Source organism: Camarhynchus parvulus, chromosome 29, assembly GCF_901933205.1.
Source record: "Camarhynchus parvulus chromosome 29, STF_HiC, whole genome shotgun sequence".
Lineage (NCBI taxonomy): Eukaryota > Metazoa > Chordata > Aves > Passeriformes > Thraupidae > Camarhynchus > Camarhynchus parvulus.
The window spans coordinates 2,704,520-2,730,288 of NC_044599.1; the positions used below are offsets into that span (position 1 = coordinate 2,704,520).

General features: G+C 51.4%; 1 protein-coding gene across 2 annotated transcripts; it reads left to right on the forward strand.

The window, feature by feature from the left end:
- Positions 1-9,839: 9,839 nt before the first annotated feature.
- Positions 9,840-14,621, forward strand: BCDIN3D (BCDIN3 domain containing RNA methyltransferase). Of its 2 annotated transcripts, XR_004061431.1 has the most exons (3): positions 9,840-10,043; positions 12,562-14,435; positions 14,604-14,621. XR_004061431.1 is itself a non-coding variant. In XM_030967122.1 (2 exons), the coding sequence occupies exons 1-2, from the start codon at positions 9,858-9,860 to the stop codon at positions 13,156-13,158; spliced, it is 783 nt and encodes a 260-aa protein (XP_030822982.1). In that variant the 5' UTR covers positions 9,840-9,857; the 3' UTR covers positions 13,159-14,481. The 2 variants fall into 2 exon arrangements, 1 of the variants encoding a protein (XP_030822982.1); XM_030967122.1 differs by lacking the exon at positions 14,604-14,621 and having other exon boundaries at positions 12,562-14,481.
- Positions 14,622-25,769: the final 11,148 nt, after the last annotated feature.

Genomic DNA, 25,769 nt, shown 5'->3' on the forward strand with positions numbered 1-25,769 from the left:
CTTTCCAGGCTTGGAGGGAGGAGTGTGGAGCTCCATGATGAGCTCTGGCTCTGAAATAGTCCCAAAACTCCTCCAAAACGCCCTGCTGGGAGCTGGGGAGGAACACAGGGACCTGCAGCCCCCTCTGGAATTGTTCTTTTTCCTTCTGCTGTGGAGTAACTTTGCTGCTGCTGCATCCTGGCTTTGCTGCTGGTATATCCTGGCTTTGCTGCTGCTGCATCCTGGCTTTGCTGCTGGTATATCCTGGCTTTGCTGCTGGTATATCCTGGCTTTGCTGCTGATGTATCCTGGCTTTGCTGCTGGTATATCCTGGCTTTTCTGCTCCTATTGGGAACACCTGGCATGACCCCGCTCCAGGCACCTGGCTGGGGGGATTTGTACCCTCCTGTGTCCCTTGCACATGTCCTGGTCCCTTTTCCACGCTGATCCCACCCCAGCCAGCCCTGGTGGATGCTGAGCGCTGTCCCGCTCGGGGAGCTGGAGCTCCTCAGGAGGGTGAGGGATGCAGGATTTGGGGTGGGATGTGGAGGGCTGCTCCCCCTCCTCCGGTGTCCTCCACCCTAAGTCCTCATCCAGCTCCAAACCCCAATCCTTTGGAGAGGTCGTTCCTGTGATTTCACTGTAAATAGGATTTTGTATCTTCTCTGACTATTGCTAATAAATGGTTGCAAAACTGTTCCTGTGCCTGTTCCTGCTCTGGTTGTGCAGGTGCTGCTTCAGCCCTTCAGAGGTAAACAAGGTCCTGGCATGGCCCAGAGGTTTAACGGAGCCCAAGTCACCTCTTCCCTGGTTATGAGTAAGGAGAACATCCCACAAAGAGCAATAAAAGCTCATGGATCTGGAACAGGTGTCATGCGTGAGGAACAGCTGGGAGCTGAGGGCCGAAGGGCTCCTGGAATGAGGGATTTGCTCCCTTTCCCACAGGATTCAAAATTCAGTGAGTGGGGATAAGTTGTGGGAGGGCTGCAGCTCCAAGGGAATTTTCTGCCATGCTGGAGCTTTCCCAAGAATAAATGGAGGAAAAAAAATTCCTCTGGGGACATTTCACCACCCAACATGAGAGGTAAACTCCCATCAGGGAGAGGTAAACTGCAAACTGCACTGAGAGAGGCAAACTCCCATCTCAGTCCCTCAGCTCTGAAGGGATGGTTGTCCAGGACAGAAATCCCAGTGCAGCAGGAATTGGATCCCTCCCAAAAGCAGTCTGTGCTTCTGGGGAAGAGTCAAACCCAAAATGTGGGGAATTTGGTTCCTGGGAAGTGATGCTGGACAGCCAGGAGGGATTTCCCTGCATTTTCTGTAGAAAACAGGGACTGAATTATTCTGGAACATTTCCACACAGATAATGAGGGGTCCAAGAGCAGCTGGATGAGGCCATCATCAGTGTTCCCTGAAATGACCACAGACATGATAAAAGGATGATGATTCCATCAAATTTCAGCTCTGGGCTTTTGGATGCTCAGGCAAAAATTGGGATTAATCAGTCTGGAACCATGAAAGGAAGGATGGAGGGATGCAGGATAAGGGGGAAGTTTGGTCAGGGTGTGGGGGATGCTGGAGGGAGGAAGGGATGGAGCTGCTTCCCATGCCTGTTGAAAATGGGAATGTGGGAGTCCTAAATCCAGCCAGAGAGAGTCAGAGACTTCAAACCCCTGAATTCCATTGCCTGGAGGAGGGGGAAATTGTATTTGTCTTTGCACCTTTTTCTGCCTAAGAAAGGCAGGGGTCTGAGAAAGCCAGGGGTCCCACACAGGGAGGATGAGGAGCTGCTGGAGAGAGCCCAGAGGAGGCCATGGAGCTGCTCCGGGGCTGGAGCCCCTCTGGGACCAGGCTGGGAGAGCTGGGGGTGCTCACCTGGAGAGGAGAAGGGACAGGAGACCCAAAGGGGCTCCAGGAGATCTGGAGAGGGGCTGGGGACAAGGGACGGTGTCACAGACATATTTTCTGAAAAATCCTTTCACTAGGATCTTTTTTCCTGAGAAGCTGGGAAGCTTTATCTTCTCCATGTTCTGCCGCTTTGGAATGTGATGTGGAGAACTGTTTAGCCAGCATGTGAATTGTTTTTACTTGATGACCAATGACAGCCAGCTGTGTCGAGGCTGTGAGCAGTCCAGGCAGGGATGTTGAGCTTGCACTCAGAACTTCTGTTAATTTAATAAAACCTTTTAAATCCATGGCCCCATTATCCATGTCAAAAGCCAAGTATATGATGCCATTTCAATTTCAAATGAAATTATAATCTATATTTTTTGTTTGTTCTTGAGCAGTCCCAAGAATTTATTATTCCTTTCTTTGCTAGCCTTCTGATGAAATCCTTTCTCTTTCTTTAGAGTAGTTTTAGTATAGCATTTTTTATATAATATATATCATAAAATAAAAAATCACCCTTCTGAAACATGGAGTCAAGACTCTCATCTCTTCCCTTGTTGAAGTTGCTGCAAATTCCACAGGATGGAGGGACAGGACACAGGGAATGGCTCCCAGTGCCAGAGGGCAGGGATGGATGGGAGACTGGGAATTAGGAATTGTTCCTTGGGAGGGTGGGGAGGCCCTGGGATGGATTTCCCAGAGAAGTTCCAGCTGCCCCTGGATCCCTGGAAGTGTCCGAGGCCAGGTTGGAGCAGCCTGGGACAGTGGGAGGTGTCCCTGGGATGGGATGGGATGGGATGGGATGGGATGGGATGGGATGGATTTTAAGGTCCCTTCCCACCCAAACCATTCCCGTGAAAACGCAGAAGGGCCGATGCAGGGAGCCAGAGACCTTCACCTGCATTTGTGAGCTCCAGGCGCCCTCTGCTCTTCACGTTGTGCTTCAAACCAGCAGCTAATGAAACCCAGCCTGCTGGGCCAGCTTAACTGTGAAAAACGCCCATCTCTTGTTTTGAAAATGTTAAAAGTTTAATAGGAATAAAATGGTTATAAAAATAGTAATACAATCAGAGTAATAATAATTTGGACAATTGAGATTAGGACAATATGAGATAATAGAAACAAAGAGTTACAGACAGTCTGGGTACCTTTTCTGGGCAAAATAAGCCCGAAAAAGAACCCACGTTAGCAGAGGATTAACCCTTTAAAGCAACAGCCTGTTGCATATTCATACACCTCATGCATGATGCATAAATTCCATTCAAACACAGGATTCTGTCTGGGCAGTATCAGCTTCTTCCTCTGAATGCTGACGGCGTCTTTGAGCCTGAGCAAGAATAAGTTAATTCCTTCTGATAAGGGAGCAATAAATTATCTTTTTCTGAAAGATTTCAGTGTCCTGTGGCTGCTATCTCAGTGCGAGTCCTTTCTTTGAAAAAGTATCTTACATGGCACAGTTTCTATTTTAACATTATGTTATAACCTAAAACTATATTTAACACACTGCTTAAGACAATTAATACAGCATCACTTTCTAACATAAGACATAAAATATTCATTTGAATATTTGCAAGAAAGCCAATCATAAAATACGCATTTTTCACATTAACCCTAAACCTGCAGCAGAGCCCTTAACCTGAACCTCCCCTCCCCTTTAACCCCCCCTTTAACTGGGAACTTTCATTTTCTTCTGCTTTAAAACCTCTCTCAGCTGCAGCCTGTGGGGTCCTGGGCACCCCCAGCACAACCATGTGTTGAATTGTGATTTCAATAACTTTTATTCGTTATTGATATGTATATGGTATATTATGATACACTATATTATTATTTTATTACGATATTATGATATTACTATATTACCATATTATACGGTATATTATTATATTATGTTATGTTATGTTATATTATGTTATGTTTTATATTATATTATATTATATTATATTATGTTATATTATGTTATATTATATTATATTATATTATATTATATTATATTATGTTATATTATATTATATTATATTATATTATGTTATATTATATTATGTTATATTATATTATGTTATATTATATTATGTTATATTATATTATATTATATTATATTATATTATATTATATTATATTATATTTTTATATTATATTATATATATTATATTATATTATATTATTTATATTATTATTTATTTATATTATGTTTATTTATTATTTATTATGTTATATTTATTATTTTTTATTAAAATATAAAAAAAAATAATATAAAAAAATAAATTAATTTATAAAAAAAAATATATATAAAAAATATAAATATAATAAAAATTATATAATTATATTATATTATATTATATTATATTATATTATATTATATTATATTATATTATGTTATATTATATAGTATAGTATATTTTAAGGTATTTATTTTATAACATTGGTTAATATTCAAATATGCTTTCAATGATGCTGATATAAGTAGCATTTACATGCTATTTATTTGAACAAAATTAATATGTTTCATGTGATAAAATATGATTTTTATATTAATTATTTAACATGTATGTGTCATTTAAACCCCTGAAGCCCACCAAGGCCTGAGACCATCGCCATGGCAACGCAGGGTGAGCGTTCACAGGGGGGGGGGGGTGTTTTGTTTTTTCGCGCGGAGGGCCAAGGCACACGCCGGGGCTGTGAAAAACAGAATTCACTGCTTAGAGTTTTTAAAAGTTTAAAAATAAAAATAAAAATAAAAATAAAAATAAAAATAAATAAAAAATAAAAATAAATAAAATAAAGTAAAATAAAATAAAATAAAATAAAATAAAATAAAATAAAATAAAATAAAATGAAGATAATAAAAATAAAATAAAAATTAGTAATAATAGTAAATTAAATTAAATTGAATTAAAAACAATAAAAATAAAAATAATATAAGATTAAAATTAAATAATAATAACAATTAATAATAATAATACTAACAACAACAACAACAATAATAATAATAACAACAATAACAATAATAATAGTAATATTAAAAAAGGACAATATTTCCAGCGCTGGGGTGCTCCTGGCCAACAGCCAAAGAACACCCCAGTGTACGCAGACAGTGTTATCTTTCTACTGTTACCTTGCTGAGGGAGGTGCATATTCTTGTGTTTCATGCATTATTCAAACGTTTTTTGAACTTTCTGATGTTTTGGGAAATCCTTTGTTTGCCTTTTTCACACTCTGGTTTGCCTGCATGACATCCTGGGTGTCAGGTCAATATATTTGATTTCTTTTATGTCTCCATCCTGCCGTTTCATGTCCTCTGATAAGGATTTAGCATTTCATACTGATGAATTTTAATATGGTATTCTCTAATTGCCCTCTGCTGCTCTAGTTTGTGTCGTGGTTATCACTTGGACAGGTAGGTCAGTGGATGATCTTACACTGCTTTAGTTACACAAAAGCCTTTCGCACATTGTGAAAAGCGCCAATCACCTGTTTTTAAAATTTTAAAATGGTAATAAATTTTAATAGTAAAATAGTAAAATAGTAACAAATTTTAATAGTAATTAAATGGTTATAAAAATAGTAAAACAATCAGAGTAATAATAATTTGGACCATTTGGATTAGGACAATATGAGACAATAGAAACAAAGAGTTACAGACAGTCTGGGTATCTTTTCTGGGCAAAATAAGCCCAAAAAAGGCCCCACGTTAGCAGAGGATTAACCCTTAAAAGCAACAGCCTGTTGCATATTCATACACCTCATGCATGATGCATAAATTGCATTCAAACACAGGATTCTGTCCGGGCTGTGTCAGCTTCTTCCTCCGAATGCTGACGGCGTCTTTGAGCCTGAGCAAGGTGGGAAGAAGTTAATTCCTTCTGATAAAAGGGCAATAAATTCTCTTTTTCTGAAAGATTTAGGCATTCTGTGGCTGCTATCTCAGTGCGAGTCCTTTCTTTAAAAAATATCTTACATAGCACCGTTTCTATTTTAACATTATGTTATAACCTAAAACTATATTTAACACACTGCTTAAGAGAATTAATACAGCATCGCTTTCTAACACAACACATATAATATTCATTTGAATATTTGCGAAAAAGCCAATCATAAAATACGCATTTTTCACAACCCTGTGAAAAATGACCAGATAATACTGGCTTTCACATTTAGGTGCTAGCCTGTGCATGCTGTTAGTGATTATAATTATTTAGAAATAGTATCAATTATAACTCCTTTCAGTTAGTATAATATAATCTATCAGCTTAAGTGTGCTCTGTATTGCTCATGGAAAAAGTGGTGTAATGAATTTCCACAATAGATATGTAATATCTAGGCATCACTTATCACATTTTTCACGACATCTTATGTTTTGCTAAGGCCTATAACACAGCACGTTCATCCCACTGTTATTTCCATAAGTGATACCTAGATATTACATATCTATTATGGAAATTCATTACACCACTTTTTCCATGAGCAATACAGAGCGCACTTAAACTGATAGATTATATTATACTAACTGAAAGGAGTTATAATTGATACTATTTCTAAATAGTTATAATCACTAACAGCATGCACAGGCTAGCACCTAAATGTGAAAGCCAGTATTATCTGGTCATTTTTCACAGGGTTGTGAAAAATGCGTATTTTATGATTGGCTTTCTTGCAAATATTCAAATGAATATTATATGTGTTGTGTTAGAAAGCGATGCTGTATTAATTCTCTTAAGTAGTGTGTTAAATATAGTTTTAGGTTATAACATAATGTTAAAATAGAAACGGTGCTGTGTAGGATTCTTTTTTCCTAAAGAAAGGACTGGCACTGAGACAGCAGCCACAGGACACAGAAATCTTTCAGAGCAAGAGAATTTATTGCTCCACTTTCAGGAGAAATGAACTTCTTCCCACCTCGCTGGGGCAGGACGATGCCGTCAGCATTCAGAGGAAGAAGCTGACACTGCGCAGACAGAATCCTGTGTTTGAATGGAATTCATGCATCATGCATGAGGTGTATGAATATGCAACAGGCTGTTGCTTTTAAGGGTTAATCCTCTGCTAACGTGGGGCCTTTTTTGGGCTTATTTTGCCCAGAAAAGATACCCAGACTGTCTGTAACTCTTTGTTTCTATTGTCTCATATTGTCCTAATCCAAATGGTCCAAATTATTATCGCTCTGATTGTATTACTATTTTTATAACAATTTTATTCCTATTAAACTTTTAACATTTTAAAAGCAAGCGAGGGGCGTTTTTCACAGGGTTCTTTACACAAAATGTCTGAAGTCTCTTCTTTTCCCCCCTAAGGGTCTGTGGCTACCCTGGTGGTGCTGTCCCCTGTCCCTTGTCCTTGTCCTTGTCCTTGTCCTTGTCCTTGTCCTTGTCCTTGTCCCTGTCCTTGTCCTTGTCCCTGTCCCCTGTCCCTGTCCCTGTCCCTGTCCCTGTCCCTGTCCCTTGTCCTTGTCCCTGTCCCTGTCCCTATCCCTGTCCCCTGTCCCTGTCCCTTGTCCCTGTCCCTGTCTCTGTCCCCTGTCCCCTGTCCCTGTCCCTGTCCCCTGTCCCTTGTCCTTGTCCCTGTCCCTGTCCCCTGTCCCCTGTCCCCTGTCCCTGTCCCCTGTCCCTTGTCCTTGTCCCTGTCCCTGTCCCCTGTCCCCTGTCCCTGTCCCCTGTCCCTTGTCCTTGTCCCTGTCCCTGTCCCCTGTCCCTGTCCCTATCCCTGTCCCTGTCCCCTGTCCCTGTCCCCTGCCCCTTGTCCTTGTCCCTGTCCCTGTCTGTAGCAGTCTTTATGGACACAAGCAAGGCTCTTTGGAGGAATTGAATTAGCATTTTACTCTTTCACTTTTTAATTTTTACTTTAGAGCATATTTTTGTAACTCTATAAGTTAAGACTTTAACTTTTTGGTATTGGTTTAAATCTCTTTTTTAAAAAAACTTATAAAAGGGGTACATTTTAGCTTACTTGTGGGAATGAGTGCTGAATGGTCTTTTTGCATTAATAAAGTTATTTTTGTAGAATTTCTGTTGCTTCTTTTTTTTTCTCTCGTTTACTGTGCTTCTCGCTTTGGGCTAACCTTACTAAGCAGGCAATATTCTTCCTGTCCCTGTCCCCTGTCCTTTTCCCTGTCCCTTGTCCCTATCTGTGAAAAACGCCAATCACTTGTTTTCAAAATTTTAAAAGTTTAATAGTAATAAAAATGGTTATAAAAATAGTAATACAATCAGAGTAATAATAATTTGGACAATCAGGATTTAAGACAATATGAGACAATAAAGACAAAGAGTTACGGACGTCCGGGTACCTTTTTCCAGGCAGCACGGGCGCAGGAAAAAGGACACACCTCTAACAAAAGGAGTAATCTTTAAGAGCAATAGCCTGTTGCATATTCATACACTTCATACTTGATGCATAAATTCCTATTCAAACACAGGATTTTTGTCTGGTCAGTGTCAACTTCTCCTTTCCAACCCCCATTGTGCCTTCGAGGCGGGAAGCAGTTTGTTTCTTCTGATAGGAAAGCAATAAATTCTTCTCTTTTGAAAGATTTAGCTGTCCTGTGGCTGTTATCTCGCTGCGAGTCCTTTCTTTTAAACAAAGCATCTTATATAGCATAGTTTCTATTTTAACAATGTTTTTATAACCTAAAACTGTACAATACTTAAGAGAATTAATACAGCATTACTTGCTAACACAACACATATAATATTCATTTTAATATTTGCAAAAAGCCAATCACAAAATACATGCATTTCTCACACTATCCCTGTCCCCATCCCTGTCCCTGTCCCTGTACCCTGGTCCCTTGTCCCTGTGCCTGTCCCTGTCCCTGTCCCTGTCCCTTGTCCTTGTCCCTGTCCCTGTCCCCTGTCCCCTGTGTCTGTCCCCATCCCTGTCCTTTTCCCTGTCCCTGTCTCTCTCCCTTGTCCCTTGTCCCTGTCCCTGTCCCTATCCCCTGTCCCTTGTCCCTTGTCCTTGTCCCTGTCCCTTGTCCCTGTCCCTTGTCCCTGTCCCTCTGTTCCTGTCCCTGTCCCTGTCCCCTATCCCTGTCCCCTGTCCCCTGTCCCCTGTCCCTGTCCCTGTCCCTGTCCCCTGTCCCCTGTCCTTGTCCCTGTCCCTGTCCCTGTCCCTGTCCCCTGTCCCTGTCCCTGTCCCCTGTCCCCTGTCCCCTGTCCCCTGTCCCCTGTCCTGTTCCTGTCCCTGTCCCCTGTCCCTGTCCCCTGTCCCCTGTCCCCTGTCCCCTGTCCCTGTCCCTGTCCCCGTCCCTGTCCCTGTCCCTGTCCCTGTCCCTGTCCCTGTCCCTGTCCCCTGTCCCCTGTCCTTGTCCCTGTCCCTGTCCCTGTCCCTGTCCCTGTCCCCTGTCCCCTGTCCCTGTCCCTGTCCCTGTCCCCTGTCCTTGTCCCTGTCCCTGTCCCTGTCCCTGTCCCTATCCCCTGTCCCCTGTCCCCTGTCCCTGTCCCTGTCCCCTGTCCTTGTCCCTGTCCCTGTCCCTGTCCCTGTCCCTGTCCCTGTCCCTGTCCCCTGTCCCCTGTCCTTGTCCCTGTCCCTGTCCCTGTCCCTATCCCCTGTCCCCTGTCCCCTGTCCCTGTCCCTGTCCCCTGTCCCCTGTCCTTGTCCCTGTCCCTGTCCCTGTCCCTGTCCCTGTCCCTGTCCCCTGTCCCTGTCCCTGTCCCTGTCCCTGTCCTTGTCCCTGTCCCTGTCCCTGTCCCTGTCCCTGTCCCTGTCCCTGTCCCCTGTCCCCTGTCCCTGTCCCTGTCCCTGTCCCTGTCCCTGTCCCTGTCCCTGTCCCTGTCCCTGTCCCTGTCCTGTCCCCTGTCCCTGTCCCTGTCCCTGTCCCTGTCCCTGTCCCTGTCCCTGTCCCTGTCCCTGTCCCTGTCCCTATCCCTGTCCCCTGTCCCCTGTCCCTGTCCTTGTCCCCGTCCCCGTCCCGGACATTTCTGCCCCGGAACGTTTCTGCCCCGGAACGTTTCTCTCCGGTTGCGGTTCCCGCCCGGCGCGGGGAGGGTGCCAAGATGGCGGCGCCCATCAGCCGCAGCGGCCCCGAGCCCGGCGCGGCTCCGTACGGGAACTTCCCGAACTATTCCCGGTTCCACCCGCCCGAGGGCCGCATCAGCCTCCTGCCCCAAGGGCTCCTGCGCAGCCTCTTCCCCGGGACCACCCGCCCGCTCCTCGGGCTCGATGTGGGCTGCAACTCCGGGGTGAGGGGGCCGCACGCAGGCGGGTTTGGGGCACCTCGGGGGGCGGGGTGGGGGCAGCACCTCAGTTTGGGGTGTTGGGGGCACTGGGACAGACTGGGAAATCCTGGCGTGGGGTCCTGGGGGACGCTGGTACAGACTGGTGTGGGGTACTGGGGAATGGGGTTACTGGCGCTGGTACAGACTGGAGGACACTGGGGTGGGGTGCTGGGGAATATTGTGGGGCACTGGTGGGGGCACTGGGGACACTGGGGCAGACTGGCAGTCCCCTGGTACGGGGGCACTGGGATGGCACTGCTGGCACGAGTTGGCACTGGGACACACTGGGGGCACTGGGGGCACTGGGACGCACTGGGGGGGCACGAGTTGGCACTGGGACACACTGGGGGCACTGGGATACACTGGGACGCACTGGGGGGGCACAGTTGGCACTGGGACACACCTAGACCTGGGCAAACTGGGACGCACTGGGGGCACGAGTTGGCACTGGGACACACTGGGGTACTGGGTACACTGGGAACTTGTTGGCACTGGGACAACCGTCTGGTACACTGGGAGCACTGGGGGCACGAGTTGACTGGGACACACCAGTTGGGATACACTGGGGCACTGGGGGGGCAAGAGGCACTGGGACACACTGGGGGCACTGGGGGCACTGGGACGCACTGGGGGGGCACGAGTTGACACTGGGACACACTGGGGGAACTGGGATACACTGGGACGCACTGCTGGGGGCACGAGTTGGCACTGGGACACACTGGGGGCACTGGGGGACAATCCAGTTGCTGTGCCAACCCTAAACCTGCAGCAAAGCCCTTAACCTGAACCTCCCCTCCTCTTAACCCTCCCCTTTAACTGGGAACTTTGATTTTCTTCTGCTGTAAAACCTCTCTCAGCTGCAGCCCGTGGGGTCCTGGGCAGCCCCAGTGTAACCTTGGGAAAGGCTGGGGACGGGCACTGGTGTGGGGTGGTGCCGACTGGGAACACTGGTGGGGAATGAGGGAGGGCAATGAGACAAACTGGGAATGCAGGGAGAGGCAGGGCCTGGGAGAGATGGAGGAGCCCAGGGAGGCAGATGGGAACGGTGGGGGGCACTGGTGGGGAGTGCTGGGAGCACTGGGGGGGAGCACTGGGAGAGATGGGGAGCACTGGTGGGAGGTGCTGGGAGCACTGGGAGTGCTGGGAACACTGGTGGGGAGCACTGGGAGCGCTGGGGCAGGCAGTGCCCAGCGAGTGGCAGGGAGCACAGTGGCACAGTGGCACAGTCACCTGGGAGGAGTGGGGCAGACTGGGAAGAAACAACATCCTGGGTCTGTAATTCCCTCTGGGAATGGGGACTCCTCCCCTGCCCTGCCCAGCCCTTTCCATGAGGAATTTGCCCTAAAATCGAACCTAAACCTCCCCTGGATCTGCTTCCTCTCATTCTGCTCCTGGGAGCAGATCCCGGCCCCTCCTGCTCCATCTCCTGTCCAGGCTGGAGAGTGAGGAGGTCCCACGTGAGACCCTCAGGGGTTCCAGCTCTGGCTGGTGCTCCAGCCCTTTCCCAGCTCCATTCCCAGCTCCACACACATTCCAGTCCTGCCCTGGATCCAGGTATGGCCTCACCTGGCCCAGCCAAGGTGAATTGTTGATCCCACCCTGCTGGGACAGGGCTGCTGCTCCTGGCGGTTGGAATCCCCCTGAGGCATTACCAAGGGACAATTCCAGATCCCATTCTGGGTGAGCTGGTGGAGCAGGTCAGTGAGAGGCACCTGCCACCAGCAGAGGACATTCCCAGTCCTGTGCCTGCAGCTCCAGGAGCCCTGTGGGATCTTCTTTAATTAAGGATTAATTCACTTTCTATCAGTGTGCACTGTGGAAAGAGATTCCAGGCTGGGCACCTGGACATTCCAGGGGCTTGGAGCCTCCTGCTCCTGTGGAAGGTGTCCCATGGCAGGGCTGGAGGGGATGAGCTGGGTTCCTCCCCCCAGAGCATTCCAGGATTCCCTGGTTTCTGGAGCAGGCCCTTGCTGTGGGGGTGTCAGCACAGGGGGTCCCCTGTAATAACAACAGTGATAAGTTACACAGACTCCATGCACTCACAGAAGGTGATACATTTCTTTATATATTCATTTATTTATATTTTCATTTATTTCTTTGTTAGGAAACCCATTGCTTCTTTACACCCTAGTTCACTACAGGTGGACCTAACTGGTCGTCTAATTAAAACACCATCACCATTGGTTAATTAGAAACCACCCTTTGGTAAACAAATCTCCACAACACATTGGACATGTTCACGCCGCCAGGTGCAGTGAGTGAAGATAAGAATTGTTTTTCATTCTGTTTTCTGAGCTGCTCACAGCCTTTCCATGCCTGGCAAGGTTGTGCCTCTCTCTGTGTGGCCACAGAGCTGCTGCCCCATGGGGGATCCACTCCAGGTGCTCAGGGCTCCCAGGACAGATCTTGGTCAGATTTTCCTTTGGACAGCCCCGAGAGGCAGCTCTGGGGAGATCTCCCTGAATTCATTTTCCTCCTGCAGGAGCTCAGCGTGGCTCTGTACCAGCACCTGCTGGGGCTGCAGGACAGCAGCTCCAGCCCGGAGCCACCAGGAGCCGACAAGGAGCTGAAGCTGCTGTGCTGTGACATCGACCCCGAGCTGATCCGGAGGGCCCAGCAGAGCAGCCCCTTCCCTGCCTCCATCTCCTTTGCCAGCCTGGACATCATGGACCCGGGGGCCAGGGAGCCCTTCCTGAGCTCCTTCCTGCAGCGCTTCGGCCGCTCCTCCTTCGACATCGGCTTCTGCATGTCCGTGACCATGTGGATCCACCTGAACCACGGCGACGGGGGCCTGCTGGAGTTCCTGGCCCTGCTGGCCTCGCTCTGCACCTTCCTGCTGGTGGAGCCCCAGCCCTGGAGGTGCTACCGGGCGGCCGCGCGCCGGCTCCGCAGGCTGGGCCGCCACGACTTCGAGCATTTCCGATCCCTGCGGATCAACGGGGACATGGCCGAGAGCATCACCCGCATCCTGACCCAGGAGTGCGCCATGGAGCTCGTCTGCTCCTTCGGGAGCACCTCCTGGGACAGGAGCCTGCTGCTCTTCAGATCCACCACCGCCCATCCGCAGGGCTCTGACTGAGGAGCGGCCTCGCACGGCCGTGGGTGCACGGGCACGAGGCAGAGCTGGGAATTCCTGAATCCCTGCTGGGACCAGGCCTTGGCTTCCCGTGGGAATCCGGGACAAGGAATGTCTGGGACTGATTTTTTGGGACAGCTAATTAAGAAAGCACCCTTGGATAAACAAACCTCCACGTGGAGCAGCCTGGGAGAGTAGAAGGTGTCCCTGGGGATGGGATGGGATGGATGGAATGGATTTGAAGGTCCCTTCCCACCCAAACCATTCCACATGTTCACACCACCAAGCGCAGCGAGTGTCTCATTCTTCTCTCTGATTTTCTCACAGCCTTCCCCAGAGCCGTGCCTGGGAAGGTTGTGCCTCTCTGTGGCCGCAGAGCTGCTGCCCCATGGGGGATCCACTCCAGGTGCTCAGGGAGCACCAGTTTTGTGGGGTGGCAGGTTGTTCAAGGACGTGCTCCTGGAATCCAGGTTCCTACATGTGCTTTCCATGTGTATCAAGAATATTCCCTGGAATTGCAGTCCCTCAGAGGCCTGTCCTGGATCCAGGTGTGGCCTTACCTGGCCCAGCCAAGGTGAATTATTGATCCCGCCTGAAACCCACCGTGGCCAGGACAGTGCTGCTGGTCCTGGAATACAGTGAACATGCCCTAGGGAATGTAGAATACCTGGCTGGAACAGCCTCACAAGGATCCTCCAGTCCAGCTCCTGGCCCTTGCACAGGACATCCCAAAATAATCCCACTAATCCCAAAATCCCGATGCCCAAGTTGTCCAGACATTCCCAGACCTCCAGAATCATGGAATATCCAGAGCTGAAGGGGACCTGTGAGGATCTCAGAGTCATGGAACATCCAGAGTTGGAAGTGACCCTCCTGGATCATCAACTGCAACTCCTAACCCTGCACAGGACGTCCCAAAATCCCAGCCAGTGCCTGAGAGTGTTGTCCAAGCACTCCCTGACCTCCAGAATTGTGGAATAATCAGAGTTGAAAGGGACCCACAAGGATCACAGAGTCATGGAGTACCCTGAGTTGGAAGGGACCAACTCCAACTCCTGGCCCAGGAGAACCCGAAAATCCCACTGATCCCAAAATCCCAGCACCCTGAGCTCTGGTTTCCTGGGGCTGTCACCATTCCCCGGGGAGCTGTTCCCCTCTGGATGAGGAACCTTTTCCCAAAATGCACCCAAAGCTCCCCCAGGGCTGGGGTGAGGCACCTGCAGGACAATCCCCTCCTGGACCCAGCAGCCCTGGCTGAGGACAGGGGTTCACCCCAAACGGTGAGTGCTCTTGGGAGTGATATCCTGGAATAAAAATCACTGAATTTTATCCCAAATTCCGTGTTGGGGTTTTTCATCCCGTTTTTATTCCCATCCCTTTCAGCACCTGAGGGGTGCCAGGGACCTGAGCTGGTAATTCTGTTGTACTTCCACTTTTCCTTGCTGCAGTGGGAGCGAGGGAAGGCCGGGGGTCTCCTGAGCCTTGCTCCAGGTGAGCTCCATTGCGGAGGGAAGGAGGTGGCACCTCCAGGAGGTGGTGCTCGTGTGTCACTGCTGCTGCCCAGGTGAGCAGGGGAACTCCTGGATGCATTTGTCCTTGTCATGACTGGGAATTCCTCGTTTCCTCCTGTGGGGAGAGTGTGGGGGGGAAAGGGAAGGGAAGGGAAGGGAAGGGAAGGGAAGGGAAGGGAAGGGAAGGGAAGGGAAGGGAAGGGAAGGGAAGGGAAGGGAAGGGAAGGGAAGGGAAGGGAAGGGAAGGGAAGGGAAGGGAAGGGAAGGGAAGGGAAGGGAAGGGAAGGGAAGGGAAGGGAAGAGAAGCCTTGGAGCCCCTTCTGGTGCCTAAAGGGGCTCCAGGAGAGCTGGAGAGGGGCTTGGGGCAAGGGATGGAGGGACAGGACACAGGGAATGGCTTCCCACTGCCAGAGGGCAGGGATGGATGGGAGATTGGGCAGGAATTCCCCCCTTTGAGGGTGAGGAGGGCCTGCAATGGATTTCCCAGCGCAGCTGGGGCTGCCCCTGGATCCCTGGAAGTGCCCAAGGCCAGGTTGGATGGGGCTTGGAGCAGCCTGGGAGAGTGGGAGGTGTCCCTGGTGATGGGATGGGATGGGATGGGATGGGATGGGATGGGATGGGATGGGATGGGATGGGATGGGATGGGATGGGATGGGATGGGATGGGATGGGATGGATTTCAAGGTCCCTTCCCACCCAAACCATTCCATGATCCCAGGTGTTGCAGGATGCTGAGCAGGGTTGCAGGACAACTTTGAGCCCCTTCCCATGAATGCAGCTTCCCCAGGGATCCTGCAGCTCCTCCAGCGCGTGAATCCCTTTGGGTACTGAGCAGCTCCCTGACATTCCAGAGCTCTGCTGACTCCAGGGCTGTCACTCAGAGCCTGTTTTCCTCCCTTTGCTCCTGCTCAGCTGCCCTTTCCCAGCTGGGGGCACTGGAGGATCATGCATCCCAAACCCTCCCCCCCCCCGGAATGTTTCCCTTCCCTTGTGTCAATATTTGGTGCTGTTTTCTTTCACCTTTGAAACGTTTCTGAACTAAGCCCAGCTCTGTCCCTGCTCCCAGTTAAAGGGGGAAGAATTTCTGGCTTTCTTCTTCCTTTGGGGATTTTCGTGCTTCCCTGTGAGAAATTCTAGGAAGAGTTGCTAGGAAGGTGCCTCCCAAATTGTCCCTGCACCTGGCTGGAAGGATCTTCTCCTTCAGAGAGACCCTGGCTCGTGTTCCTTATTCACTGGGAATGCCCCCAGGGTGTGCCTGGGGAATCCTCCTGGGCTGCTCTTGGAGGGAGCAGTGTGGGTTGGAGTTGATAGTTCCTATTTCATTTTTATGGAGTTGATAATTCCTATTTGATTTTTCTGGAGTTTATACTTCCTCTTTTTCCAGCTTTTCCATGCTGTCCATGCCTGATGTGTCTGTAACTGCACAGTGGTTCCTTATCTCTCATTCCTGGACTTTGGAATTGCTGATAAGGCTCAGGAGTGGCCCAGCTCCAGAATTCCTTCTGCTTGGCTTGGGCACAGCCAAATCCTTTGGGTTTTGCCACAAATACAGCTCAGAACGGTCAAAACGAGTCCCTGTGCTCAGCCTGGAGAAGAGGAGGCTTAGGGGGGACCCTCTCCCTCTCCCCAATCCCTGACAGAGCCCTGGTGGAGCCAGGGGGGATTTGGGATCTGCTACCAGGAACAAGGGAAAAACGGCCTCAAGTTGTAGCAGGGGAAGTTTGGGTTGGATATTGAGAAAATTCCTTCCTGGAAAGGGTTGTAAAGCACTGGAAGGGGCAGTGGGGAGTCCCCATCCCTGGGAATGTCCAAGAAAAGTGTGGATGTGGCACCTGGGGACACAGTCAGGGATGACCAAGGCGGTGCTATGTTGATGCTTGGACTCAGCCATCTCTGAGGGCTTTTCCAACCTGAGCAATTCCGTGGTTGTGTGATCCCAGGACACTGCAGAGCTCAGCATGGAGTCAGTCCTTCAGCGAGGAGGAGGAAAGATCACTTTGATTTTCCTTTCAGCTCCTGCTGTCCAGGAAGGTGTTGGGACTGGAGAGGTGGGAGCAGCTCTGGGGTGCAGCCATGGCAGAGCCTGGAGGAGATCCCAGGGATCCCAGGACCTGGAGAATTCCATGTTTAACACTCTGCATTTCCCATATCACTAAAATGTGTTCCCAGTTTTGCTGAGGGTGGGACAGAGGGAAATTCCAGCTGGGGGTTAACCCCACCTCTGCTCCTTGGGCAGCAGCAAAGCTGTGCTGGTTCCTCCTGGAGAGGGAATGGTCATGGGGAGATGGAGGTCCTGGACTCAGGGAAGGGTTTGGCTGGGAAGGGACTCCAAATATTGCCACCCCTGCCATGGCAGGGACACCTCCCACTGTCCCAGGCTGCTCCAAGCCCCATCCAGCCTGGCCTGGGCACTGCCAGGGATCCAGGTGCTCTGGACAACCTGACTTGGTTTCCTTGAGGGACCCCTGGGCCTCCAGGAGTCAGGACACCTAGAGCAGGGCAGGAGAGGGATGTCCCTGGTCCCAGCATGGGCCTGCCAGTGCTGGCTGCTGCTGCTGAGGGAGCAGGAGCTTCCCTGGGAGCGCAGAGCTGCCCTGGGGCTTTGAGGCTGTGCCTCGGGAAGCTCCCGAGCTCTGAGCTTTGGGGTTGTTCCTGAGCTCTGGGATTGTTCCTGAGCTCTGGGGTTGTTGCCGAGCTTTGGGATTGTTCCCGAGCTTTGGGATTGTTCCCGAGCTTTGGGATTGTTCCTGAGCTTTGGGATTGTTCCTGAGCTCTGAGCTTTGGGATTGTTCCTGAGCTCTGGGATTGTTCCTGAGCTTTGGGATTGTTCCTGAGCTTTGGGATTGTTCCTGAGCTTTGGGATTGTTCCTGAGCTTTGGGATTGTTCCTGAGCTCTGAGCTCTGGGATTGTTCCTGAGCTTTGGGATTGTTCCTGAGCTTTGGGATTGTTCCTGAGCTCTGAGCTTTGGGATTGTTCCTGAGCTTTGGGATTGTTCCTGAGCTTTGGGATTGTTCCTGAGCTCTGAGCTTTGGGATTGTTCCTGAGCTTTGGGATTGTTCCTGAGCTCTGAACTTTGGGATTGTTCCTGAGCTTTGGGATTGTTCCTGAGCTTTGGGATTGTTCCTGAGCTCTGAGCTTTGGGATTGTTCCCGAGCTTTGGGATTGTTCCTGAGCTCTGAGCTTTGGGATTGTTCCCGAGCTTTGGGATTGTTCCTGAGCTTTGGGATTGTTCCTGAGCTCTGAACTTTGGGATTGTTCCTGAGTTTTGGGATTGTTCCTGAGCTCTGAACTTTGGGATTGTTCCCAGCCTCCAGCCCAGTTTGTCTCTGTTTTTCCATCCCCAGAATGGGTTTCATTCCCTGGAGGAATCTTTACCCTGTGATTGCACAGCACTTTTGGGCTGGAGAACCTGAGGAGCTGAGCTGGAGCCTGGGCTCAGAGCTGTGCCCTGTTCCCAGTAATCCTTGCAGGGATTAATTAGTGCCCTGCCAGGTGCTGGGACTCACTAAGGCTCCCCCCTGCATGGAGGAATCGAGGCAGGGGAGCTGAAGCATCAAAATTCAGATGCTGGAGCTCCCACTTTCCAGGTGGTTTTGCAGGTGCTTCCAGACCTTGGAGGAAGTGGAATTGGGTTTGAGTCGGTGAGATCCCTTTTTATTTTTGTTTTGGGTTTCTCTTTACTGTCACTCCTCAGTAAAGAGGACACTCAGTGTCACTTCCCCTAAGGGACACTTTGCTGTCTCCCAGATTCCCGTGCTGAGTGAGCACAGAGGACACATTCCCAGGGAAAAATGGAGTGTGGAACTCTGGGCCCAGGCAGGAGCTGGGGAGTGCCCAGAGGAAACAACCTGAGAGCACCAAATGTCCTGGAGCTGCTCCCTTCCCCATCCAGAACTCCTGACACAGCTGGAGGGGCAGTCCCCAGCCCCGGGGGGATTTCACAGCTGTGTGGATGTGGCACCTGGGGACATGGCCAGGGGTGGCCTTGGCTGTGCTGGGGCATGGGTGGATCCATGGTCTCAGAGGGCTTTTCCAACCCAAGCCGTTCCGTGATTCTGTGTCATTGTGCCATTTCCATGGCTGCTTTTCCTGAGCCCTTCGAGCAGAAGGAATCCTTCAGACTCCTCAGCTCAGCTGGGATTCCTTCCCATTCCCAGCCCTGGCCCTGGAAGGGATGAGTCCCCCCAGCAGCCCCTTTCCTGAGATCATCCAGGTTTTCATTCTCTACTTCCCCAATTTACCACATTTAGAAATTTCTTTGAGTTCCTTTTCCTAGAACTGGGCTGGAATTTAGCAAATGGAATTGCATTTCCTCAAAGGGACTCTCCAAACGAGAGCTGGATCATATCCATAAAAGGCTTTCTCAGACTTTGTTCAGCTGTGTTTGGCTTTGGTGCTGAGGGATCGACAGCTCCCACCCCTGGCAATTCCTGGCTGGGAAAATGGAGGATTATTCTGTCAGTGTTAAATCATGGCTGCCCCATCCTGGGAGGTGTTCGAGGCCCAGCTGGACGGGGCTTGGAGCACCTTGGGATTGTGCAAGGTGTCCCTGAGGACATTAAAACCCACCCTGGGAGTGGGTGGGCTTTAATGTCCCTTCCCACCCAGGCCATCCCATGATTTCTCACTGGGGACATGGCAAAAAATGGACAAATTCAATTTCCAGTTTAATCCAAGCAGCCCAGGAGTGCAGAGACCCAGCACAGGAGCTGGGAGTTGGCAGCAGCTTCCTGGGCCCAGGAACTTGTCCCTGCAGGTCCCAGGGCAGAGGTTTGGATTCCCTTGGCTCAGCTCAGGGCAGGTTCCTTCTTGCTCCTCCTGTCACTTTGGAATTGCAGGAGAAAAGGGAGAGGTGGCAGCCTGTGAACATCTGGGAATCTGATTGTGGGGAGCTGGGAAAAGAGCAGTCCCAACCCAAACACGCTCTGGGAGTTTGGCTTTTCCCTCCCAGTGTCGCCAGTTCTGGGGCAAAGGTTGGACTGGGGAGGTGAACTGGGAGGGGAGCAGAGCCCTGGTGGGAAAACCAACCACAAATCCAAGGGTGAGGCTGGGGTCACTCTGGCTGTTTGTCCAGAGCAGCTGTGGCTGCCCCATGGGGCTGGAAGCAGCCTGGGCTGGTGGGAGGTGTCCCTGCCCATGGCAGGGGTGGGATGGATGGATTTTAAGGTCCCTTCCCATCCAAACCTTTCCAGGATTCCCTGATGTGCTGCAGGCAGGTCCTGCTCCGTTGGGTTACCAACAGTGAGAGTTTGGCTGTTCCCTTCCTCGGGCTGTCAGTGCTGGAAGTGCCTTGGCCATGGACCCGCAGGTTTAAATTCCAGGTGGGAAGGGTTCCTTGAGTCCCCAAGGCTTTATCCCCACTGGTCCTGGTGGAGAAGCTGGCCCATTGTGGAAGCTTCTTACTGAGCTCCTTCATCCCTCTCTGGGATTTCGTTTCAACACCTCAGGTTTCTCATTTTATTCACTTAAGGAACAAACTGAGGCAGGTTTGTTTTCCCCCTTGGCACAGAAGTCCCTTGGATCATTATGGACATAGTCTTTGCCACCATTTCTTATGGCTCAGGTTCCTTGGAACGAGTCAATTTGGAGCATCCTTGTTCCCGTGGAGCTGGGCGCACTGGGGGGCTGGAGTCGTGATGCAGGGTGGGGATCTGCTTCCAGGGAATGTAAAGTGCCCTCAGACCTTATCTCTTCTGACCTGGCAATCCCAGTTCAATCAAGATCATAAAACGCTTCTTATCAGCCCCCTGGAATTTCATCCTGATGTTCAGCAAAGCTGCTCCCTCCTTGGATCCTCCCCGAGAAAGTTCTGAGGCCAGAGCTGCCTAAACTCGTGTGGGGACCCTGCTGTGGAGCAGGGCAGCTCAGGAGGGATCTGATCCACATTTCCATGGCAGGACACACACGGCATAATTGATCAAACCCCCTCATGTGGGGGATCAGGGATCAGACCCAGCCCTGTGAGTGGCATCCCTGTGGGATGGGATGCAGCAGCATCCCAGAATAACCCATTCTGCTGGATTGTTGGGTTGGAGCTGCTGGGAAGGACAGGGGAGCTGATGCTGAGGGGTCTCTCTGATGCTGAGGGCTCTGTGATGCTGAGGGGTCTCTGATGCTGAGGGCTCTGTGATGCTGAGGGGTCTGTGATGCTGAGGCGTCTCTGATGCTGAGGGCTCTCTCTGATGCTGAGGGGTCTCTGATGCTGAGGGGTCTCTCGGATGCTGAGGGGTCTCTCTGATGCTGAGGGGTCTCTGATGCTGAGGGGTCTCTGATGCTGAGGGGTCTCTGATGCTGAGGGGTCTCTGATCCTGAGGGCTCTCTCTGATGCTGAGGGGTCTCTGATGCTGAGGGCTCTCTGATGCTGAGGGGTCTCTGATGCTGAGGGGTCTCTGATGCTGAGGGGTCTCTCTGATGCTGAGGGGTCTCTCTGATGCTGAGGGGTCTCTCTGATGCTGAGGGATCTCTCTGATGATGAGGGCTCTCTCTGATGCTGAGGGATCTCTCTGATGATGAGGGCTCTCTCTGATGCTGAGGGATCTCTCTGATGCTGAGGGGTCTCTGATGCTGAGGGGTCTCTCTGATGCTGAGGGGTCTCTCTGATGCTGAGGGTCTCTGATGCTGAGGGTCTCTGATGCTGAGGGCTCTCTCTGATGCTGAGGGCTCTCTCTGATGCTGAGGGCTCTCTCTGTGTCACTCGGTGTCCCTGCTCTGCCCCAGGGCCAGTCCCAGCCTCTGGAAGCTGCTGAGGTGCAGCTTTGTTCCCGCAGGAATCTGGAGCAGTCGTGCTGGAACAGGCCCTGCTGCCCAGCTGACGCATCAAAGCAGCTCCTGGGATCCTCCAGGGATCAAACAGAGGCAGCAGGGAGGGAGCAGGGAGGCTCCCGAACCTGCCAGCCCTGCGATGGCTCAGCTCTGTCTCTGCATCTCCATTAACTCTGGGAACATCCCTGCTGGACACCCCGGCTCCAGGCACTCCCAGCGTGCATTCAAAGGCTGGAGCCCCTCTGGGGCCAGGCTGGGAGAGCTGGGGGTGCTCACCTGGGGAGGAGAAGGGAAAGGAGAGCCTGGAGCCCCTTCCAGGGCCTGAAGGGGCTGCAGGAGAACAGCAGGGGGACTGGGGACAAGGGACAGAGGGACAGGACAAGGGGGATTTCCTCCCTGTGAGGGTGGGGAGGCCCTGGGATGGATTTCCCTGGAAGCTGTGGCTGCCCCTGGATCCCTGGCAGTGCCCAAGGCCAGGCTGGGCAGGGCTGGGAGCAGCCTGGGACAGTGGAGGTGTCCCTGCCATGGCAGGGGTGGCACTTGATGGGTTTTAATGTCCCTTTAATGTCCCTTCCCACCCAAACCATTCCATGGATCTGTGTGAGATGGTGCTGGGAAAAGCTCAGTGGAGGGAGTGCTGTGAGGGAAGAGATCCTTCCTGGCATTTTGGGCAGAATTCCCATTCCCTGTGTGAGGAAAACAGGCAGGAGAGTGAAGGTTTTACGGGAAAAACTCCTCTAATCCAGCCAGTCTTGGTGTCCCTCAGAGCAGGGGACACAGCCTGAGCCAGGAATGATGGAATTGTTCAGGTTGGAAAAGCCCTCGGAGAGCATCGAGTCCAACCTAGCGCCAGCAAGGTCACCCCTGACTGTGCCACATTCCCACATTGCTGGGACTTCCTGGGATGGGCACCCTGCCCCTGCCCTGGGGCAGCCTTTTAGGGCCGGCAACCCTTCCATAAAGAATTTTCCCCAAATCTCTAATAAATGTGTGCAAATATGGAATATCTCCTCCAAAGGCCCTGGGAGCTGCTCTGGCTCCGTGTCCACCTGGAGAAGATCCAGCCCCTCGGGCAGGAACATCCTCTGTAAGTGTCTCCCAGGGTGGCCAGTGCAGGGACACGGGGAATTTGGAAGTTGTGAAGGCACCTCTGGGATGTGTGGTGGCTTCTGTCCAGGGCTTGTGGGTCTCCTGGCAATGATCTGAGGGAGTGGCTGCTGTGTTGTCTGGCTGGACATTCCCAGCCTGACCAGTGCCAGCTCCTGGGGGATAACTGGGGCAGATCCCAAAGGATTTCCTGTCCCCCAGCCCCTGCAGCCCATTCCTCAGGTGGGGCTTTACCTCCACCCCTGCCCCACTGCTGACACAGGTGGGGCTCAGTCCTTTCCTCAGAATTCCCACAGGATGAACCCCTGGAGCTGCCTTTGGCCTGCCCCAATCCCATTGTGGATCCCAGCTGTTGACAGCCTTGTCCTTGGATCCAGCAGCCACGGGGACCTGGAAGGCTCCATTTCCACCCAGCCTCATCCCACCTCGTTTGGCTTCTTCCAGGACAGCTTGTTCAGGGCTCAGGCAGGTGGGAAAGGTGTCCAGGTTTCCATGGAAAAGCCAGGAGAGAGCAGAGGGGTTGCACCTGGGAGCACAGGAACGTGCAGGGAAGGTCTGAGTGGAAAAGGTGGTTAGGGAGAGAGAACGGGGATCCCATGGGATTTTGGGATTTGTGAGCCTGGGAGCTGCTTGGGAGAGCAGGGAGGGAGGAAAGGAGGGTGACTGGATGAGAATTGGGAATCAAATTGGACATTCCTGGAGTATCTCCTGAGCCCTGTGTGTCACAGACATTTCTTTTATGAAAAATCCTCTCTTAGGATTTTCCTGCTGAAGCTGAGAAGTTCAGCAAGCAGACATGAACAATGGGTTATCTGCTGCTGTGGAATGTGGCAGGTCTGCCTGGATTGGCCCAGTTTGGATGTTTGGAGTTGGTGGCCAGCGCAGGACGGAGCTCTCTTGGAGACAGTCCAGGAGAGTGAGGTTTATCATTCTTTACTTTTCTTAGGTAGCTAGCAGCTTCTGGAAACTCTCCCTTTCTTTTTCTTTTAGTATAGTTTAAATAGATGTATATATCATAACGTAATAAATCAAGCCTTCTGATCATGGAGCCCATCTCGTCTCTTCCTTCACCCCAAAACCCTTGTGACCACCATCAACACCCTGAGTGTGGATGAGGTTTGGGAGTCAGGTATTCCTGCAGTGCCTCCTGCGCCTTGTGCTCAGGAGCTCCATTCTCCTGGAGGTTGAGCCTGGACGTGGGAATCTCACCTGAGCTTGGCTAAGCCTGGATGAGGTTGGGAATGGAACAGGAGTTCTTGGGGCTCCTGCTGGCCGTGCCCTCCTGAGCTCCTTCTCCTGAGGGTCCTGCTGTGGGTGCTGGGGCTGGGGTCTCACCTGGCCTGGGTAACTCTCGGGGGTCTCCGGGGTCAGGATGACCCCAAGATGCGTCAGAGTCTCTTTTTCCAGCCTGGCTGCTGAAGAAGGAGTCAGGATTCTTCTGCTCTGGTTTTCAAGGTTGTTTATTTTCTCTTATCTATCACATTCTTTCTCTGACCTGCTGAGTTCTGCCCAGCAGGTCAGTCAGAGGCACACTGGCCGCTCTCAGGGCGGTGTTGTCTTTTTATACGAAAACTACGGGTAGTTTATTTACAGTTATTTTCCAATACCTGTCACCTATGTTAGGCAGTCTGTCCCTACCCTAAACCGATCCAAAAGTGCCAGCATCACCCAGAAGATGGAGGCTGGGAAGACGGAGAAAGAAGGACAAGGCACGCCCAAATCCCTCCATCTTGCCTCCTGAATCCCCATTCTAAAACCCCCAAAATTCTACTTTTCACCCTGTGACAAGCTAGCTATCATTCTACTTAAACTTCTGTGGCTTGTAAATCCTCACAGAAGTTTGGTCGTTTTTTCCATGGGTCAAAATCAAAGGCTTGGAGCCCCTTCCAGGGCCTGAAGGGGCTGCAGGAGAACAGCAGAGGGACTGGGGACAAGGGACGGAGGGACAGGACAAGGGGGATTTCCTCCCTGTGACGGTGGGGAGGCCCTGGGATGGATTTCCCTGGAAGCTGTGGCTGCCCCTGGATCCCTGGCAGTGCCCAGGGCCAGGCTGGACAGGGCTGGGAGCAGCCTGGGACAGTGGAGGTGTCCCTGCCATGGCAGGGGTGGCACTTGATGGGTTTTAATGTCCCTTGCCACCCAAGACAGGGGTCCTGGGCCCTGTGCCAGGGTCTCTGAGCCCCCTGGCAGGGGCTGGAGCCCTCCAGGGCAGCCAGAGGGATGCGCTGGGTTCTGCCAGGTAGCCCCAGTGCGGACCTGACCTGGGGGATCCCAGAGGAGCCTGGGGAAGGCTGCGCTGGCTCCAGGTTTCCCAGGAGGCTGTGCCATGTGCCAGGCAGGGCGCTGTGCCTGGGGGGGAGGCAGAGCTGCTCCCTGTTCTCTCTTGCTGGGCGTTTCTGGCGGCTGCTGTCCCCAGCACATTCCCCGTGGCCCGTGCCAGCCCGGCAGGTCCCGGCCGGTCCCTCCTGGGGATGTGGCTCCGTTTTTCCAGGCGCAGCTCCAGCTGCTTTGTGGGAAGTGCTGACTCGGGCGTTGTGCGGAGCTGACTCACACAGGACAGGCTCAGCCAGGAAAGGCTTTGTAAGGCCTTGGAGGATCTGGGCTCCGTGGTGGAGCTGGGCTGCTTCCCCTTCGAGCTCCAAAGGAAGGGTTGTAAGGATTTTTGAGGATTTAGAGAATTGGAAGGCGAAGGAGTGTTTTAGTGAGAGTGGAAATGCCCATAAAGCCTCTGATCCAATGGGGGTGTGGACACAAGAGCAGAGGATGGGACAGGGCACCTGGAGGTTCCAGAGAGCCCTGGAAGCTTCCAGGCCCCTCCCAGTCCAACTCCTTCTGGGATTCCATGATTCTCCCCCTGTTCCCTGGGAAATACCCCCAGGATGACCCCAGTTGGTTGATGCAGAACTTGGTTCCTTTGGGCTCTGATTTCAGGGTGCAGGGTGGGCCTGAATCCACTGATCCTTGAGGGAACACCTCGTGCAGGAGCGTCCCAAGGCTCTGCAAGGCTTTGGGAAGCCCGGAGGAGCCATTGTCACTACAGGACACGAAACAACACGAGTGCACATGTGGGAATCTACAAAATCAGAGGGTTTTGGGAAAGTCGCAGAAGGCAGCAATACGCACACACCGCTGCTCTCAAGGCGAAAAAAGGGAAGTTTATTTTCTGACTCCAAGATTTACAGTTTTCCAAAAGTGACAGTGGATTGGAGGGTGAAAATGCCACCTCTCCAATGA